We start from the raw sequence: 16,406 nt of genomic DNA, 5'->3' as shown, positions 1-16,406 counted from the left end.
GTGTCCGATCTTTTGAAATGTCACCTCCGCCTGAACGGCCAGGCCACATGTATCCGACCCGTACGTCATTGATACGCTACAAAGGTCATAATTCTGCGTTATAGTAGGCGGGAACGAGATGATAAACATCCACCATGGTGGACGATACTGCTGAGACCAGTCAGTGGAAGGGAAGCGAGGTCCCCAAACATCGTTGAAGTGGGGTCTGCCATGGAAAAAGGATTTTGCAAAGGGTCAATATTTTTTTATTAAAAGTCAAATTTGATGAATTGATGTTGTTTCTTTTTCCCCCCAACTGCATAAAATCATAATGTTAATTATGATTTCAAATGTCTATACCACTTCTGATATTCCTGCTTAGTTATCTGTTTCTGAGTTGCTTTTAAACAGGGGGCAGTGTAGTACTCTGCAGCCAATGAAAGAAAAGCCTCAGAACCTTTAACCCTTGTGCTATCCTATGACCCCACCATTGCATTGATGTGTTATTCCAACCATGACGAAGGTGGATAAAGGTTGAGAGGATTTAATGTAATCTATGGACACCAGTGAAGATCACAAATCATTGAAGAAAAAAGGTTCAGAGCACTGTCTAGTGGGTCTAGATGACCCAACTCCCAACGTTAAAGTGCCTAGGATAGCACAAGGGTTAATTAATCACACCAAAGGTGTGTCTCACTGTTTCACTACCTTCTTGGGAAGAGTCTTCTGATTGGTGGTTGTGCTCAGACACCACCCACACAAATCTTGTTGTAAGTTTTCTGAAAAAACACAAAACAATGAGATTTTTTGTTTTTTATTTAAAAAATGAAGTCAGTGCCAGACGGACTTCTGGTTTACAGACCGTTTTTAAGGGGAAAAATAACAAATGTGTTTTTTTTTTGCATTAAAATTTAAAGATGTTCCAACACTTTCAACAAAAACCCACCTACTGAAAAAAATATACTGAGATGTTAGAATGAACAAATCACATTCAGTATTATAAAAATATTTAGAATCATAAAGCAGGAGCTGCTTTTAAAGGTTTGGGTCTCTTTCAACTTAAGTCAGTCAGACTTTTCCACTTTAGTCAGTTTGAGAGTTAGAGAGTGAAGCAACTGATGCCTCAAGCGTATTGAAATGGCAGAATCCAGCTGTTTCACAAGGACACAAACAACAAAACAAGAATAAAGAAATTAGCTTTGTACTGAAATATATAGAAAAAAGGAGGTTGTTTGGAGAGATTTGTGAAATTTCATCAGTTATTTATGATGGTTCTCAGGGACGCATGCATTCACACACACAAAACACACACACACAAACACACAAAGCACAAGTTTACAACTGAGTTCGTTTTCATTCTTTGACTTCACCTTATTTAATAATTTCACCACAAAGTTGTAGAAAGCAGCTGCTTAGGAGTCATTTCTGATCTACTAAAATCCGCACAGATGTGCCCCTCAGGCATCATCTTTGTATTTTAAAGTTGCATTTTTTATTTTAGTAGAATTTATGAATATTTTAATCTGTACTGGCAGCCACTAAGCAGATTCACAATGAAATGAAATTATTTTTTCTTACAATCAATCTCAGGGTGACATCATCCTTTTCTGCTCGAGTCTCATTTTCAGCTCTGAAACAAGCGCTCTGTTCACTGTGTCCTGTCGGTCATTCACCATTTTCTTTCTGGGTTTGGGCACCACTGTTGCAGAGACGGTTGGTATGACCCATTGTCGCTCTCCTGGGAAGTAAGCAGGCGGTGGAGGGGGCAGAGAAGGTGCAGAGGGTGGTGGAGGAAGAGGGGACCAGTGTCTCACAACATTACTGAGATTATTGTTGTAGTTGACGTTCTCTCCGATTGTCTGAGGCGCCTGTTCCTCATCTGCAGCTGTGAATCTCTCTCTGGTGGAATCTGGTGTCCTGAAGAGGTTCTTGAAACTCCACAAGTGCTGTCTCTGAGGCTGATGCCTCCTCCGTATGCGGCGGTTCGGCAGGATTCGGTTGGACTTTTTGTTGCGCATAAATGTTGCAGTGGAGATGATGACAGTGACCATGACCATCAGACTAATGAAACCAACAATCGTCCCTAAGACTTGCAATGGATTGTTTCTATTTTGCATAATAAATGATCCCAAAGGCCCCCCTTTGAGTTGGGTCTGTAAAAGAGCACAGGGAGAATTCACACCCATGGGGATGAAGTCACACAAAAGTTCATGTTTGTAAAGGTAAGTTTCATATAAAGGTTAAACATCAAAACAAATGTTTACATCATTTACTGTACTACTCTTTTCAAGAGTAGAATTGTTTTATATTTTAAAAAAGACAAGATCAGAGACGTTTACGAAGAAACCCATAGCCAAGACCTTTTAGCATCAAGAATATTAACATCGAAATTTAAAAATGTAATTTTACAGAAAGTCCTGGAAAACATGTTTCGTTTTCCTGCCATGTTGGGATCTTTTAGAGCATAATGAGTAACTTCTGAGAGGACAGCGTGCTCTTGTACTCTTTTACAGACACAGCCTTGTTTCCACTACATGATCCTCTGAAAATGAACAATTGCAAATTCTCAGCACACCGCTAAAAAAAACAACAGTTGCTGTGCCTTTTCAGGCAAGGCAGTTCTCCTTCAAGAAAGGGGCCTCCTCATTATCTTTCTGATCTTGCCCTGAGGCTGGACACGGGTCTTTTTAACAGATTTCCAGTATATAACAGTCGAAATGAAGATAGTCAGTGTAATGGCGAAGGTCACAAGGGTCAAAAAAATCCCAAACACTGCCCCGGGACGTTTCCGCAGGCCCAGGAAGTACGAGAAAAATCTGGATTTGATCTGAAAACATGACAATTTCATCTGTAAGTTTAGGATTGCATGTTTTATGTTATTGTTTCAGATAAAGAAAAGAGAAAAATGAGAACATGAGCTAAAGTGAGATAGTAGTGCTGCATATAGACTTTGGAGTAAGTAATGAAGCTTTTGTAAAAGAAATTCACCAACGCTTATAATCATACACTGGAGATCTTCATAGCCAACATCAAACTTACAGTTTCTATGTATTTGAGACCTTATCACCTCAAAAATGCAGGCTTTGGCGTTTAAATATATTTTAAAAAGCGCAAATACAATCTATACTAAAGTGATTTACTGTTTTCCATTATCTTTCACATTATCCAATGACATCATACCCTACTGATTGATAAAATATGAAATTGACCCAAAAAGGCAATTCTTTACCAAAACCTTACCCAATATTACTTTTGTGTGCCAGTAGTAAAAACAAATAATCAATTGGTCTTTTTCTTAAATGTTTTTGTGTGAAAATATTTTTTCTTTATAGAGTTAATCAAAATAATGAGTTAACATGTGATTGGTAGGGCCAAGCATGTGATAATGAAAGCAGTTGCACCTTTCTTTTTCCCTTGTATGGTAGCAAATACCGAAAACAATGAACATACTAAGTTCATTGTATTGTAAGGGTTAGATTGTTGGCCTCTTTGGTTTTTTTGTTTTTCACAAGAAGCATAGTTTGGTATTTCTCATTCTCCTGTTGATTCATCTAAAAATAGTTTTATTTTCCTTTTTTTTTTTTTAGAACACATAAGCCATGTTAACAGTTCTACACCTACAAATCCACTCGATGAGGACTTACGGCTTCAGTGATGCCAATCTTGACGACTGCAGTGGTGCTGAAGGAAGGCTGGCCTCGATCTCGAGCCTGTACCACCAGGGACCAGGTGTGGTCTCTTTTTTTGGTAATGTTCTGAATGATGGCCATTGACTTGATATAGGACTTGAGCTTGATCTCTCCCGTGTCAGAGTTAATGTCAAAGATGTTGTTGTCCGGCTCAGCGTTCATGATGGCATACTCAATAACATTGTTTGGTACTTCTGCGTCATCGTCTATGGCCTGAAAAGAGACATTTTAGACACACACACAAAAGAAAGAGGCCATATTATAAAAACAGAAATTTGAATTAATTGTCTAAGTTTAAAAATTCAATGTTTCTACCTCTATTTTCACTGGTGCTCCGATCACCATTGTCTTCTCTAGGAAGTTCTGATTGAAAGCAGGAGGATGGTCATTCAGATCTAACACAGTGACAAAGACCTCAGCCAGGCTGTACTTCCCCTCTGCGTCCTCTGCTTTCACATAGAAGTTATACTTTGATCTCACTTCTGCATCCAGGCTTGCCCATGGTTGGGTGTAGATGATCCCTGATGCAGGCTGGATAAGGAACCTGCAAATGTTAGCCCAACATCACAAAACTCAGCATTAGCTATTTCTTTATGGGCAAAATAGCTAAGTTACATGAACAGTTGGAATACATTGCCTGTTATGTAAGTGGAAATGTTTATCAGTTACAGCAGTATTGTTCCAGGATAGTGGTGTTGATAACTTTAAACTCTAATTTCTTACCAACCTTTGTTTCTTTCTAAATATGGCTCATGGCGCAACAAGTTGCACTTGCTTCATTAACACATCAGCAATTTATTCTTGGATGCGAAAACAACAATCCAATTATCTGCAGTCAAAATATGTCCATTACTAAGAACAATGTGATTTTCGACACAAAAAAATCAGCCAAAACTGAATCATCTACAGATATTTTTGCAAGAGAATTACATCAGCATGTACAGTATTATCATTTACTATTGGCAGGAAGTACTGCAAAAACGTATTTAAGTTAACCACTACAAATATCTATTTGACACCAAAGTAAAATATATATATATATCAACACATGTCAATGAAACTCATTTTCTTTTCTGTCAGTGATCAATACACTCAATGCTTTCATGTTTTGAATGCTATAACTTTCATCAGGGTTGCAGAAGGTTGAAGGTTGGATTGTCAAAAAGCAGAATATGATCTGAAGAAGTCAGCAGTCCATTACAGAACTGAATGAAGATAAACAGAACCAACTCCAATGCCCTATTTAGAGCTACAAATTATATTATATTTGGAGGAGTCACAAATCAATTAGTTTGCCACTCAATTTTGCTGCTATACTTGGGTGATGTTTCAGTTCAAATGACCTGTGTTACATTCATACATGTCATACATGTGATCACTTCAAACATTCTAAACTAACTCCAAAATACTAATAACAAATATTTTTTGAATAGCACCCCACTGACCAACAGAACATGTTTTAAGTATACAACGAGCACAACAAGTCAGGGTGAAGCCAGTTGACTTCACTTAGGTGTCTTGTTTGGTTACCGTAAAGTGACTCTGTAACATGCTAGGCACAAAGAACCAAAGAGCAGTCTATTTTCTCCTCCAATCCCATTAATGGATTAAAAACAGACTGAGAGCAAACTGGCAAAGATCATCCCTGTGGCGTCCTGAGTGCAGTAAATTAAGTACTCTATGCCATTCTGTGAGAAAGGGTAAGGCTTGAAACAACAAACAGCAAACTACAGTTCTCATGTTCTCATCTTGAGGCTGAGGAGACACAGCCTCAAAATGGTTTTGATTAAACAAGTATGCACTAAGCCTAAGTGTTCCAAATCTCTCTAGTGCTTATGTTGGAAATCCTTCTTTTGCCATGTGACATCAAATATCTGCCTAAACTGATTACTACAGAGCTCAAAATATGTACCAAATATCCCAGAAATACATTTCCCACCTCCACTGAATTGGAATAATGGAAAATGGATATTTAGACCGTGTGACAGAGATGTGGACTGTACACATCTCTATTTGCATTGTTTCTGAACAATATACGATAACATTTCATTGGAAAACTGTCTGTGGTGAGAACAGAGGTCCCTGAGGCTTTTTCTTGGAGTCTGGATACTAAAAGACTAACACAATTTTTATTGGAAAATATGAGTATATGAAAGAAATAACTTGGGAAATCGCCTTAGGCCATAGTGCTCTAAGGCAGCCAAAGAACAATGTGCATCTCTCATGCACATATGTTTATCTTAGTAAACTCTTTATGTAAACAAAGGCTTGTAAATCAAATGACTCTTTGTGCCAAGACAATTAAGTTTTGCTTAGATCCGGCTGTGTGGTTTTTTTTTCTTTCAATATTTTTGACTCCAGGGTGTGTTCTTGTTTCTTTGAAAAGTGACCTGAGAGTGAACCATTTTATACTGCTGTGATTTTTATGGACAAAGCAGATTCATATAGTGTGCCCCCCCCCCACACACACACAAATGCATGATCTTTGTATACATTAAGTCCATTAGACTCACAGGAAGCAGCAAACTGTTAAAATGTGGAATAGTTGCTTTATGTATGCCCTATACCTCAGATTTTTTTAACTAATCCTATCCTCCTAATTAAATGTAGGGACCTGAGGATCACTGTCTACATATTAATCATTACATATGAGGAACATCATTAGCTTAGCTCTAATCTCTTACTCACAGGTCAGCCCCTGATCCATAGATGGAGTACTTGACTTCCCCCCATGACCCTGAATCTGGGTCCACTGCCTGCAGAAAAACACATCAGAGGTAAGAAAAATAAAACTTTCAGATAAAATAATTTGACACAAAATTGACCTCTCTGGTCTGAATTACTGCATGTATGAAATGCATGTATCCCCTCTCAAAGGAATTTGTTATTACATAGGAATATTATCCCTGGCCTCAGCTAATCTGTCTGCCATTCCAGCTTGTTCTCTTTCTCGATGAGTCCAAGGTCACTTGCAGGCTGTTCTTTTATCTGATTGAAATTGCCTGGGATCAAGGCAAAAACCCTCTGTGGTGTTCACCCAAGGGCAGAACTTATTAGTGAGACTCCCTGCCTGTGCGGAGCTGAAACGAGCTGACAAGTGCCAAGAAAGAGATGCAACAAACATTAATCAATTCTCCATCCCTTAAAAAAACATTCACTTTGTTTCGGGCTGTATTTTTGTGCCGAAACCACATGTGCTGTTAAGCATTAAGAGACGAAAAATAAATGGGGAATTTTCTGTTATACAACAAAATGAAAGTGATAGCCATCTGGCAGCTTACCTCGCCTAGCTTTTATCTACATGATTTCACATATTATCCCAACCCCCACCGCCCAAAGAGTTTACATTTAGGGAATTAATGGCCCTGTTGGGTATTTTGTTAAAATCAGCATTCCTCTTTAGCTTTGAGTGACGTACGACGGCATGTATTTTTAGACAGGATGAAGGCTGGCTCACCGTGACTGACACCACATTGGAGCCACCGGGTGAGTTTTCTGGAATTCTGGCAATGTAATACTCCAGGGAGAATTTAGGCGCATTGTCATTAGTGTCCAGGAGATGAATGATGATGTCTGCTGTTGCGCTAAATCTCTCCGGAGTATCAATCTCGACTGCCAGTAACTGTTAGAAGAGAAAGAATGAGGCACCTGATGCACATACAGTATATTTCTGGAATACAATATTCATTTACTGTACTTTGATGTAAACTCATAACCTTGTATGTTAAAAACTGGTGTTTCTCGTAGTCCATGGCTGCAGAGTCGTCCACCAATATTGTCACTTGTGCCTCATTGAGTACAGTCTGAGGGACAACTCGTAGCATTCTTCCTGGTCCAATCAGTCTCAGATTAAATTTGGCATTTGCACCCTGCAAAAGCACACACACATTAGCATACTGCTAGAAAAAACCAACAACACACAACTTACAGGACATTATGTACCACCCGATTTATAGTAATTCCTATTTGTCACAAAGTAAAGTCAAAATAAGTAGATAAACCTCAAGTATAATCTCTATGGACAATATAAAAGCCTTGTGTCCTTAATTGCTACAATGATGTTAGATAGATCGTTTAGATATTTGCTTAAGTGAAAATGTTCTGAGTGAAACATAATGTTAGTCCAGAGAAGGAGATGATGGGACAGAATTATGTGATAAAAAATCTTTTTCAGAAGCCATCATCCTTTTGGATGCTGCTCTAAAACACAAAAAGCGCTTGCATAAGAGAACAAATGGCATGATGTGCACCTTTCAGTTTTTGTTGGCATGCTTTCACTGTTGTGCAGTTTTGAAAGGATTGCCTGAGCTAATGGCAGGCTTTAGCTTATTTCATAGACAGAAAGGCAGATAGCATTGTGGATAGATTTCACTCCCATGAAACATTTTTTTTGTCATTTAAAATTAAACAACAAAAGCTTGTCACCATCAAAAAATATGTGTTGCACAATAAAAGATGCTGCATTCCAGCTGCTGCTTCAACGATTATTTAAGAATGTAAAAACAAAGACACTGGCTCCCCACCTGATCAGAGTCGTTGACTGTGATTTTCAGGCCTCGCAGGATTTCTCCCTCCGGTGGATGCTCGTATATGGTCAGCTCAAACATGTTCTGAGGGCCATTTTCTCCATAAAACGTTGGTGGATTGTTATTTAGATCCACCACGCGTATCACCACTGTGGTGTATCCGTAGTCCAGGAGTTTGCCTTCGGGACTCACTTCTGATGCCTGCATGAAGGTTTAGTTCACAGCCACTTTTAAACTTTTATTTATTTCATTATTAAAATAAATTTTAAAAATATTTTGCTTATTGATATGTCTACATAGTTGCTAAAAACTCAAAAATGTGAGAAAAAAATTGTCATTTAACAAGTAAATGAAAGGTAATATGTTATTAAAAGTAACATTTAACGGGAAAAAATCTGATTTACCCTGACTTTAATGTTGAAAATTTCCCTCCTCAGATTAATGGGATTAGTCAGTAGGAAAATACAGCCGCTTGTTTTGTTGATGCCAAAAACTCCATCGTCACCTTATTAAAAAAACCAAGCAGATAACACACTTTGAGACGCATTCGCAGGAATTTCTGGGTCATTTTATGATTTTGTGACTGCGAACCTCCATCAAATGAGTATTGGATGGGATTTGGCTTCCCCACATCACCATCTTCTGCAACAACGGTGAATATTTCCGATCCCTGCAAAAAAGTGGAAAGGATTGTTTTTACTATAAGATGTCCTGAATGAACTCATGATTTGATTTTGGTAAACATAAAAACAAAAAAAAACAAAAAAACAAACACATACATTTTGCAGAGTGGTTGCATTTCACAATGAAAAAGATATTGTTCAAAATACACACAAAAAAAGTATAAAAATATGCACATAGCCCTAAAAGACACTTTGTAATGTAATTTTAATGATAACATGAATATGTAAAAGTTGTACCTTATTGTAATAAATAAGGAAATACGGAAAGAAAATGTAAGGCAGAAATGTCTCGTGTTTACCTCCTCAGAGATTTCATACACATAACCAAAGTAGGGAGTCCCAATGAAGGATGGCGGAGTGTCTTGGGCATCGATCACATTGACAGTTAGAGTTGCCGAGGAGGACATAAACTGCTCTTTGCCATTGTAGTCCCCGCCACCATCCTGGAGCAAAGACACAAGAGCCCCCCAAACAACATTAAAAAAAACCAGCTCTAATCGTCCCTTACTTTAATATGTTTGTCAAAATGTTAGAATTGTTCTCTCAGATTGCACATCACAACATTTTCTACACCTGGGTGTGAAATCCAAACTCTCCAATATTAGCTCTAAAATGTGTTCTTTTAGCCCATGAAACCTCCAATTTGACCAACACATAACCATTATTTTTTGGAAATGAGAACACATAGAGAAAGATGATGAGTTTTAATACCCCCTGTACCTTTGCGATGACAGTGACAAAGTGAGTTTTTGTCTTCTCGTAATCCAACATCTCTCCAGATTTGATACGAAGGACTCCACTGTGCCTGTCAATGGTGAACAAAGATACCTGCTGCATCTGCAACAAAAGAAAGATTTAAAAAATCAAATATTTTTATGGCCAAAAAACTTTACTCCTAACCCTCCTGACAAACCAAAAACCTATGTGGTACATATTTGTATGACAAATTATCAAAAAGTAATTGGAAATTTGCATCAAAACTAAGCAGATTAAAGTGAGACTCTTAAAAGACAGCTAGTTTGTTGATTTGAAGTTTAAATAATATACTAAACATGATGTTCTCAAGGACAAAAGCAGGCAGGTGAACTCAGCTGTGCCCATATGTGAGCAGCTTTACTCATCACAGTCAGTAAAGCTGCCACCAGCTGTTCTTCAGCCCTAATAGTCCAAAGTGCAAACTAGCTTTTACTGCCAATCATTGCCAGAGCAGCCCTCTAAGCCTTTGAAATCTAACAAAAATGTTGTGGTGATTTAATCATTTTCCCTATGAATACACCATAATTTTCATGATGTTTAACTCATGTATATCTCGATGAAAACTCACCTGCAGAAAGAATGTGACTGAGCCTCCTGAGCCCGCATCTCTGTCTACTGCTTCAACTTTATAGATACTACTTCCAGACTCGGTTGTCTGAAAAGGAGAGAACATTTGACAAGATTAAATATTCACATCTTTCTAAGATCATGTTAAAGCCATGTTAAAGCCTTTTTCATGCATCATATGCATGAAAAAGGTCAAAATGTCAGAGATGTAGCAATCTCAAGTTGTGTGAAATTCGAGATAAGCATGAATCAGTATGCAATTTTCCTCTGGTAATGTTTTTTTTTACTTCAACACTGGGTATACCTTCCAAAACGTGTCATGTATTTTGTAATTGGTATTTCATAGTGCAGTAACTCCATTTTTCCTGATACCTTTAACCTCCAGTTCAATCTAATTGTGAAGTTTCAGTTTGCAGAGCATCATTCCAAAGAGAGGCAAGAAAGTTTCAAGATTAATTTAAATCAGAAGCAGGAACACATGAGACAAGGCTGTTTGGAGACTTATAAACTGTATTTCTAAAAAATTAGTAAGGAAAAACTTGATATTAGCCAAAATTCTATTTTCAGATCAAAACCTGAAGCTTGTACTTTTTGCACCAATAAAAATAATTGTTAGATGCAATTATTCTTTTTTATCCATCCATCAATTTTCTTATGCTCATCCAGGACCAGGTTACGAAGGCAGCAGTCAAAGCACAGATGACCAGACTTTCCACTAAACGGCCACTTTCTCCAGCTCAAGAGAGATGTAGTCTCTCTGGAATGTAATGGGTTTTCTGGGCCCAGAACACCTCTCAACGGAGGCGTCCAGGAGGCATCCTGAGCCTCCTCAACTAGCTCCTCAAGGATCAACGGCTTTACCCCGAGAGCTCTCTGGGTGACCAAGCCCTCGGTCACCTGGAGCTCCTTAGGAGGAAATTCAGCCGTTCGTATTCAGAACCTCGTTCTTTGGATCATGACCCAGATCTCATGACCATAGATCAGCACTGGAGCAAAGATTGACCGGAATATTTAATTTTAATTAAGTAATTCAAACATCTTTGGGTTGTCTTTCTTGCGGTTTACAATTCAAATTTAGTTTAGTTTCACTTACTTCCACAACGTTGATCATTGCAGGCAAGTTTTGGAATTCAGGTCTTTCATCATTTGCATCCATCACAAAAATTGTAACTCTTTCTGTGACCTATATAGAGTTAAAAGAGAAACCTAATAAATGAATGCTTGCTTTTCTTTCAATCAAACATACGTTCATAAGAATAGACACCAACCAACCTCAACATTAAATCTACTAGTAAAGAATAATGCTAATTTTTCATACTTTAGAGTATTTAAAAAAAATAATCCTTGGTTCTGAATCTCCTAATTCAACAGGTGTACTGGCTCTAAGGGTTTGATGGCAAATGTTAAGGCTTTCATTTAAAGCTTAACTTTTGTCAGATCAAAAACAGTACCTTGCTTCTTCCATCTGTGATGCTGATACTGACATCAATAGAATCTTGTTTCTGAGTAAATAAAAAAATATTGAAATAAATAAAAAAATTCCAAATCACTTTAGTGCAATAAATCCACTAGGATAGGTTTACCTCTCTGTCCAGCTTTTCCACTAATGTTATTACTCCAGATTTTGGGTCCACCCTGAAGTACTCTTTTGACCCCGGGTCAAAGGAGACACCATACCTCACCTCTTGACCCTCTGGGTCTGTACCGTTGAGACAATAGATTTGTGTACCTGAAGAGTGAGAAATAATATGGTTGGCTGTTATTCAGATACATATTTTGTCCAAAATCTGTGTTTATTTATCTGGTTTGTCCAGTGGCTTGTAAGAACTAAAGCAAAATTTCACCAACTGTGAGCTTTTTGACTGGAGGTAGAGAACAGGTGCTTCACTTGTAAAGCCAACAAACAGACCTGGTGGCAACTGCACATGGCATTGTTGCTGCCGCTGTTTCCATCGCTACATATCTATTCATCTTTCAAAGGCTACTTATACTATTCCCATGTTGATCTATTAAAGATGCTTGAGTACAGAACATTTTACAGATAGACGTATTAAACAAATGCATTAATGGTTTGCAGTGAATGTTTTCCATGACAGAGGTCGTCCTCACCAACTTGGGTGTCTTCAGAGAGGCTGAACAGGGCCAGATTTCCATTGTTGCTGTAAGGTCCGTTGTCATAGAAATAGGGAGCAAAGTCTGCCTGTGCTGTTGGCAAAAACAAGAATCCATCAAGTTTTTATGTGGGGAAAAATCTCAATCATAATTTTCTAAAATGAAAACACACTAACAGAAAGAAGTAACCCGTGTTCAGAGACTCCAAGTTTTGTTGGTTTCTCTATAACATAGGATAACACATTAAGAGATATTTTATTATTTAAAGGTATGCTACAAATGATTTTCAAACAAAAAAAAGTATTTCACTTTTGGTTTTCATCCGCCCTTTATTTAGTGGTTTATTCTGATCAGGCATCCCACAATAAAGTTTAGAAGAGGTCTGTAATTAAAAACAAACCACCTAATTGTCTATTTTCTTTGCTCAAAGTAGCCCGTGCCAGACTGATCTGGTTTGTTTGTTTCGGATTACAGGAGAGTTACGTCAGCCTTCTAAGACAGCACCTTTAAGTCTAGAACTGAAATCCTTTCTATTTTCCTTTTACGCAACATCACTAAAAATATTATCTTAGCTCTAAACATGTATTTGATTGAGATCCCATTTATTAGGTTAGTAAAGTTGATCACATTTAGCAAAGCACATGCAGTAAGACCTGTATCGCACTCATAGCAAAATTAACCTGGAAGACCAACTAGGCAAAAAAATGAACTCTCAAACCAGACACTTAAAACCGCGTCTGAGCAACATAAACAATGACTTTAGAGTCACATGAAATCAAACCAAACTACCAGTAGATTGAACTTACCAAAGCAGGCATGCACAAAAACAAAAAGGATTTGCAAATGTAAAATCTTCACATTCCTCATCCTAAAGAGCAAAGGAATAAAAAAGCACCATAAAGTCCGCTCTGTTGAGAGAACTGTGCATGAGGCACGGCTCCAAAGGTGTTTGAAAACGGCTGCTGAGAGCTGAAAGCAGATGCTTACAAGCTAATCCAATGACTCATCTTAAGAGATACTCCAAGGCCCCTGCCGTCCTGGGGCCCGGAGATCATAAATCAATAGAAAATGTTTATCATGCCTTAAAAGATGCTAATGTAACTTTGGTGAACACACTTGGATTTTTTAAAATAGCATTTTATCTAAAGTGATAGAATTTTGTTAAATTAAGTGTCATATCACTGTTTTTTAATGCTATAATATTTTTAAATTTTGTAAAACAAGCCTTGGATATTCCCAGTTACAATATCTGATGGTCCCATTTGTCAAATAACATTGCACTGTTATTTTCCCCCATGGTTTTTGTCCAATATGGTGAAAATGTGGAACATATTGTATGCTGAACTGTTATATTATTTAGGAATGTATTTCTGAAACGTATCCAAAACTTCTTATTTAGCTCTACTAAAAAGCATTTGTAAAAAAAAAAAAAATTGATTTTAATATTAGATTTACTAATATTTTTATATTTTATCTCTTTTTTCCCCCTTCATTTTATTGCCTTAAATTGTTGTGTGGTTTAATTACTATATATTTTTTTTATCTCGTCTGCTGGAACACTCACTGCCAGAATCTCAACCCTTTTTTGCAGAACTAACCCACTTACTAAATGTATTTAAAATATCTGTACAATGAAATTGGCAAACTAAAAAACAACTTTATATTGATTGGTTTTAAGTTTTGTATTTCAACCACTTTTTTTTTTTTTTTTTAGATATTTCGTGTTTTCCAAATCAAATGCATGAACAAACGCAGACAAAGTTAATATAAGCAACACATATTGTGATTATAGGCTGCATGGTGGTGCAGTGGTTAGTGCTCTTGCCTCATAGCAAGAAGGCTCCTGATCAAGTCCTGGCTGGGGGACCTGAAACACAACTCCAATGGGGGAACTTTCTGTGTGGAATGTTTCATCTGAGGAGTCTGGATTTCTCCCACCATCCCTAAACACAATCTAAAACAGCATGTTTACATCAACTTCTAGGCACAGTGGTGAAACTGTTATCATTTGGGTTTTTTCCTGCCGTAGAGAGGTCAGTCAGTCATTTTTTTTTAAAATGATGCTGAGGTTTAACTGTAGTTGTGCATGGGTGTGTCTTCACCCATGACTGGCTGGGATTAGCTCCAGCAGCCCCTTGGCCCCGAAAGGGACAAAACGGGTTAAGAAGACGAATGTATATTGTTGTTTTTTTTTATTTTTTATTTTTTTTTCTCCAATTTATTAGACATATAAATGAAAATTTTAATTATGATTAATTTCTAACTGAAGTCTGTTTGCCCAAAACTTTAATTTCCACTGTCTCAACGCCTGTCCCAGCTGACTTGTAATGAAAGTCCTGGCTTTAATGGAGATGAATGACAACTGTCCAGTGAACAGAAGAATAAGATTCTGTGTCAACCATGTGTTCCTTTGAATGTTTGACCCTGTCAACACTTAAGTCCACTCCAGTCCTAACAGAATTTTCAAAAACAAACACATTAAAATCACATTTTAATTTTTCATACATATTGAAGCAGCTCCACCATACAAAAGATGACCAAGCTACACATTAACTGAGGGGGGGAAAGGGTCACCTGCAAAGTTGGTTTGCACTTTATCAGTGAAGTTGAATTTGAACCTCAAGTTTGTTTGTCATGATACTGGCAGATGGCCGACCAAAAGATTAACCCCCTGTGTTCTAATCTCTACTCATCTTGTCACACACATCGCTTTCTCGCAAAACACACAGTCAGGAGAGAAAAGAACAATTGACATGCAGAAATGAACAAACAGAAAAAGTGAATGCTAAAATATGACCCATTATTTCTTTGACTTTGATAAGATTATTATTAATAATATTATTATTTAAGATCACACCTTTGGACCTGTGGGGACACAATTTTTACAACAAAAATCTGTGCCTGTAGCAAAAGTACTTCTCTGAAGCGACTGTCCTTCTAAAAATCAAAAATGTATGCAAATGACAGCTCGTGGTCATCTTCTTAGTTTCTAATCCTTTGCCTCGAATCACTGCAGCATGACCTCTTGCTCCCTCAGTGACAAAACCATTATGCTGGGTGATGCTTATCGTGTCAGCATATGGCCACATCATGTCCAGCTTTTCATGTAGATTGTTGCCCTTCAGGGACATGGCTAAACCTATGAATGTAAATGTGTTTCATCACCAAACAGCTATATATATTTCACCTGAGGGGCCTGTGTGACATGTGTCAGGGTTATTGGCCGACGGAGTGTGCATTACTAGAAATTAACGCACGACATAGAAGCCTGAACCATCCGACCCGAATTACACGCCATTAACCCGCTTATACCTTTGTCACTTACAAAAGACATTATATTTTCAATCAGTTTTTAGTACTTTATTCTTGTTTTTTGTACGGTTTAGCTCCCTTTTTTCACAAAAAGCTAGCTATTTGTTACTTGGTGCTGCGCATTGTCATGACTACCAGTGCCTCATGATAAAATAAACAAAGTATCATTGTGCTGCTCATGTTGTCCAGATGATGAAGCAAAGTTTGTTTTAAAGAAACAAAATACACAAGTAGTTTCCAAGATTTTATTGCAAAAAATCTCCACTGATAAATGTGAACATTAGCTGTCAACAATAACAAAAACTATTTTTTATTAATTTATAAGAAAATTATTTAACATCTAGACTATTAACTTCACATCATATCATATAAATTCAACATAGCAATTAATCGTAAAATTTAAAAGAGATACTGGCATGTCCATCATAGTGCTATTACAGGACAGAGATTTAACTTTGTGGACCCTGAAGACTGCTGGTTGCGCCGTTGCTAGACGACAAAATGTTGCTCCATTCTTATTTTTTTTTGCCTTGGTTAGATAGCCTGTTTTTGCAGTGTATTTACCATTTACCCTACAAAAACAAACACAAAAATGTCAATAGCAAAAGAGGACATTGAAAAGTAAATATTAACCCTTGTGCTATCCTAGGCACTTTAACATTGGGAGTTGGGTCATCTAGACCCACGAGACAGTGCGCTGAACCTTTTGTCTTCAATGATTTGTGATCTTCACTGGTGTCCATGGATTACATGAAATCTTTCCACCTTTATCCACCTTTGTC

General features: G+C 37.5%; 1 protein-coding gene across 2 annotated transcripts; it reads right to left on the bottom strand.

Annotated features, from left to right (window-relative positions):
* Window positions 1-777: 777 nt before the first annotated feature.
* LOC101155712 (cadherin-related family member 1-like) lies at window positions 778-13,670 on the bottom strand. Of its 2 annotated transcripts, none has more exons than XM_011484432.3 (17): window positions 13,119-13,477; window positions 12,310-12,405; window positions 11,784-11,929; window positions 11,652-11,702; window positions 11,294-11,383; window positions 10,202-10,288; window positions 9,598-9,714; window positions 9,177-9,320; window positions 8,786-8,864; window positions 8,599-8,699; window positions 8,192-8,395; window positions 7,385-7,537; window positions 7,126-7,290; window positions 6,357-6,424; window positions 3,984-4,212; window positions 3,624-3,881; window positions 778-2,132 (listed from the first exon to the last, which is right to left on the bottom strand). In XM_011484432.3, the coding sequence occupies exons 1-17, from the start codon at window positions 13,177-13,179 to the stop codon at window positions 1,566-1,568; spliced, it is 2,616 nt and encodes an 871-aa protein (XP_011482734.1). In that variant the 5' UTR covers window positions 13,180-13,477; the 3' UTR covers window positions 778-1,565. The 2 variants fall into 2 exon arrangements, with proteins under 2 accessions (XP_011482734.1, XP_011482735.1); XM_011484433.3 differs by having other exon boundaries at window positions 2,025-2,806; window positions 13,119-13,670.
* Window positions 13,671-16,406: the final 2,736 nt, after the last annotated feature.

Source organism: Oryzias latipes, chromosome 15, assembly GCF_002234675.1.
Source record: "Oryzias latipes chromosome 15, ASM223467v1".
In the NCBI taxonomy this organism is placed as follows: domain Eukaryota; kingdom Metazoa; phylum Chordata; class Actinopteri; order Beloniformes; family Adrianichthyidae; genus Oryzias; species Oryzias latipes.
This window is presented reverse-complemented; position numbering and strand designations above follow the sequence as displayed.